At 36.8% G+C, this 3,695-nt stretch overlaps 1 protein-coding gene across 1 annotated transcript; it reads right to left on the reverse strand.

The window, feature by feature from the left end:
• Positions 1-1,711: 1,711 nt before the first annotated feature.
• Positions 1,712-2,681, reverse strand: LOC106338181 (F-box/kelch-repeat protein At4g38940-like). The gene has a single exon (XM_013777216.1). The coding sequence runs from the start codon at positions 2,660-2,662 to the stop codon at positions 1,712-1,714; it is 951 nt and encodes a 316-aa protein (XP_013632670.1). The 5' UTR covers positions 2,663-2,681.
• Between the last annotated feature and the right edge of the window lie 1,014 nt (positions 2,682-3,695).

Raw genomic sequence — 3,695 nt, forward strand, 5'->3', positions numbered from 1 at the left:
GATCTTCCTCGAGATTGGTCTCGTCCTCTGCTTCGGTTTTGACCACGAGTCTCTTCTCTACCTCGTCTATCAACAATGTTAGCTTCTGAATATGAACTCGAACCTCGTTCCTTCCTGCGAACTTCTTCGTTTAGAAGGCTATCAGTGACGGTGTCCATGGTAAGCTTTCCCTCCGGTGCTGAATTGCTTAGAGTGACAACTAGTGTGTCCCAACTCTCCGGCAGTGAACTGAGGAGTAAAAGGGCTTGCATTTCGTCTTCAACCTTCATATCAACTTTGTTAAGCTGATTTACAATCCCCTTGAAATTGTTCAAGTGCTCCATCATGCTCTGGCCATCCTTGTACTCCAACTTTACCAACCGTCGAACAAGAAGAGCTTTGTTTCGAGGTGTTTTCTTTTGAATCATGGATTCAAGTTTTGTCCATAATTCAAAAGCATTTGTGTAGGTAGAGTTATGTTCAAAGAGAGATCGGTCGACATACTTACGTATTACAGCAACTGCTTTTCTATTAAGAATCTCCCATGCTTTATCATCCTTTCCTTCCGGCTTATCCTTCACGATGATGGGCTCATGCAAATCCTTACAATAAAGGTGATCTTCCATCATCGGTTTCCAATAAAAGAAGTTGTCCGTCGTGAGCTTGAACATGTCACCTTCAAAGGTAACGGTGGCCTCCATCTTCACTTCTTCAAAGATAACGGTAACCTTGCTCTGATACCAGCTGTTGGGAAAGATAGCGGATAATATTTTCTTTGAGAGGTTAAGATGAAATGTAGACGGTTTATATTTGTGATAGCTTTTGTATTTGGAAAAGGGATTTTCTATTAAGGCTTGTGTTTGGAGATTCTTTTGGAAACTTTCTTAGAACTCTATCTTGAATGTTTTCTCTCAATTGCTTTGTTTGATTCTTGGATGATCATACAAGTGAACTAAACACGCATATTTATACTAGAGGATGGTAAATCCTAGCTAACTCTAGAACCACCTCTTGATCTTATCCTACACATGTTCTACACACTTCTTCTTCTTCTACACAATTCATCTTCTATACTTCTCCACTTTTCTCTAGATGTTTTTTCTTCTTGGGCTAAGGCTTGATTATGATTTGATTAGTTTTGGGCTCAAGGAGAGAAATCCAACAATGTATGCATCAGAATAACTAATATTGTAAAGATCAACAAGTTAATTACTGTCTCGAATCCTACCAGCCTTGTGTATAAATTATATTAGTTGGAGTTTTGTAGCCAATAGGAGGAATGAAAAGAAAGTGGTGGATCTCTTCACTAAAGTTGATTTTCCGCCTTATCGCCACCATCTTGATGTACTACTGTTGGCTTGCGAGGATGAAGATGACAATGGCATGTCCGTATTCATCTTGTCTCTATAAAATCCTCATATTTTTCCATAAGTTTCTTCTTTGTTTCTCCTTGGAAGAACAAACAATATATATGGATCCTCAAATTTCGACTATTTTCATTTAGGAAAACGAAAAGAAAACTCATTTAGTCATCTGGACAACACAATAAAAATCAAAAACAAAAATTATACGAGTAAAATTCTTGCATCAGACCAAAACAGTTCGAAATTTCTTCACGTATAAAATTATCAGCAGTCAGAACCTGATCACACCACTCAACTTTACCCCAAATCTGTCTTCCTTGACGTCTTTCCAGCGATATCTCCGCACACCAAATCTTCATTGTATTACATCACGCTCTTCCTTTAGGATAACACCCACTTTCTTTGGAAAAACACAAAGCCAGTTTCCCACCGCAGCTCGTAGTGCCTATCCAATCTGACCATAAAGTTATATGCAACAAATTTTTCAAACCTTCCACCACTCCCCAACACCTATGCTTTGAATCATATGTTCTTAACTGTAGAGCATCCGTATCGTAATAGTACAATACATCATCTACTACACACGCATCCCGCCACGTCTTAGAACTCAGCATCTCGTCCGTTTCCCATATGCCCTCCTTTGGCTTGTAAACAAAGCTTTTATTTTTATCTGTTGTGTACATCTTATCAGCCATCGCGACACAACCATACAACGTCTCACCTAGATCTATGTTTGGTCTTAATATCATCCCAGGTTCCCACATTTTTGCTTCTGTATTGAACACCACCATCGCCTTCTTCTTCTTCATCGAGTCGTAGTTGTTTCCAATTACGTAGATTCTCCCATCGATGATGTCAGCAATTTTGTGAGACATGTGCAAAGGCATGTTGGGGAGGTGTTCCACAGTGCGAAGTCCACAGTCAATTCTTAAAAAGCCATCTCTCCCACCACCAAACACATAAATGCTCGAGCCTACAGAGAGAATGGTTGCGTCAAGCTTCTTAGCTGGAAGCAAGTGGATAAGGACCAAACTGCGTTTGCCGTTGGCTTTCCGGTGCAGAGTATACCAACGGTAGTCACGTGATTTGTCGTCATAGAGGAGAACATAGAAGCAGTGTTCGGTGAAACCTAAAACGGATCGTCTTACGTATAGCCCAGGTGAAGCAACAAGTGATCGGAAATACTTGGAAACGAGGGAGAGTGTTGGATACTCACGCCTCGGAACACGTGCTAAGATGTCAAACACGACGTCCTCGGGAAGTGACGTAATCAAAGCTGGTGCTTGAGACTCAATATCTCTCTCGGTTTTGGAAGCCATCTCCAGAAAATAGCACACACCCTAATTTTAACGGTATGGGGAGGGAGAGCGCAGCGGAAACCCTAATCTTCTAGAGATGACTGAGTTTATAAATTAAGTCTTCTCCTAATTTATATTATATGATATCGAAGTTATATTTTAAATAATGTTTTTTCTTATCCAGTCACAAAACTCAGCATTCAAATTGTTATAATTTTTTTAGTAATAAAAAAGGGAAAAACAATTAGGGGGTGTATTGAATATGAAATTTGAAGTGATTTGATTTTAGTGAGTTTTTAGATGATGTTAAGAGAATATTAGAATTTAGTGTGATTTTTGTTAAATAACTCTAGAATCTCTTCGAAAACCATGAGATTTGAATTTTTATTTTTATAACTAAGAAATTCCTCTCAAACATCCTAAAAACATTTAAAGCATTCTAAAATCTCCAACTTAAATTTTGTTCAATAACAGTGGATTTCAGAGTGTTTGTTAAAATGACAAGTTCAATAACACTGAATTTGAAAATATTTTTTAAAATCCTCATTTGAATAACACTGAATTTTCCATTTTAATACAAATCATCTGAAACTCTTAATTGAATCTAACATTCATTCATTGTTTTATTCCTTGATTAGTTTTAATTTATTTTAATTACATTTTGGTAGGGCTGTTCAATATGGCAAAACCGAACCGTACCGAACCGAAATAGATAATATGGTTTGGATTTGGTATATACCGTACAAACCGAATGGATATGATTTTTAAAAAACCGTAGGATTTGGATATGGTTCGGTATATAACCGATAAAACCGAATAAACCGAATAAAACCGATAAAAAAATAGAAACATGTAAACATGTATATATTTTAAAACAACGTATGAAAATCATAAGTTAATTTTTTTGCTAATAACTATTACCATATTTTTTACAGTAATAAAATAGTTCTGATTTGTAAAACACTTGAACTATAATCAAATAACAATTCATCGCAAACATGCTTCTTATTTTCTTAGTATTCTTTTGATCTTTTTGCTTTAATTTAGCATTGAC

This window comes from Brassica oleracea, chromosome C4 (genome assembly GCF_000695525.1).
Source record: "Brassica oleracea var. oleracea cultivar TO1000 chromosome C4, BOL, whole genome shotgun sequence".
Lineage (NCBI taxonomy): Eukaryota > Viridiplantae > Streptophyta > Magnoliopsida > Brassicales > Brassicaceae > Brassica > Brassica oleracea.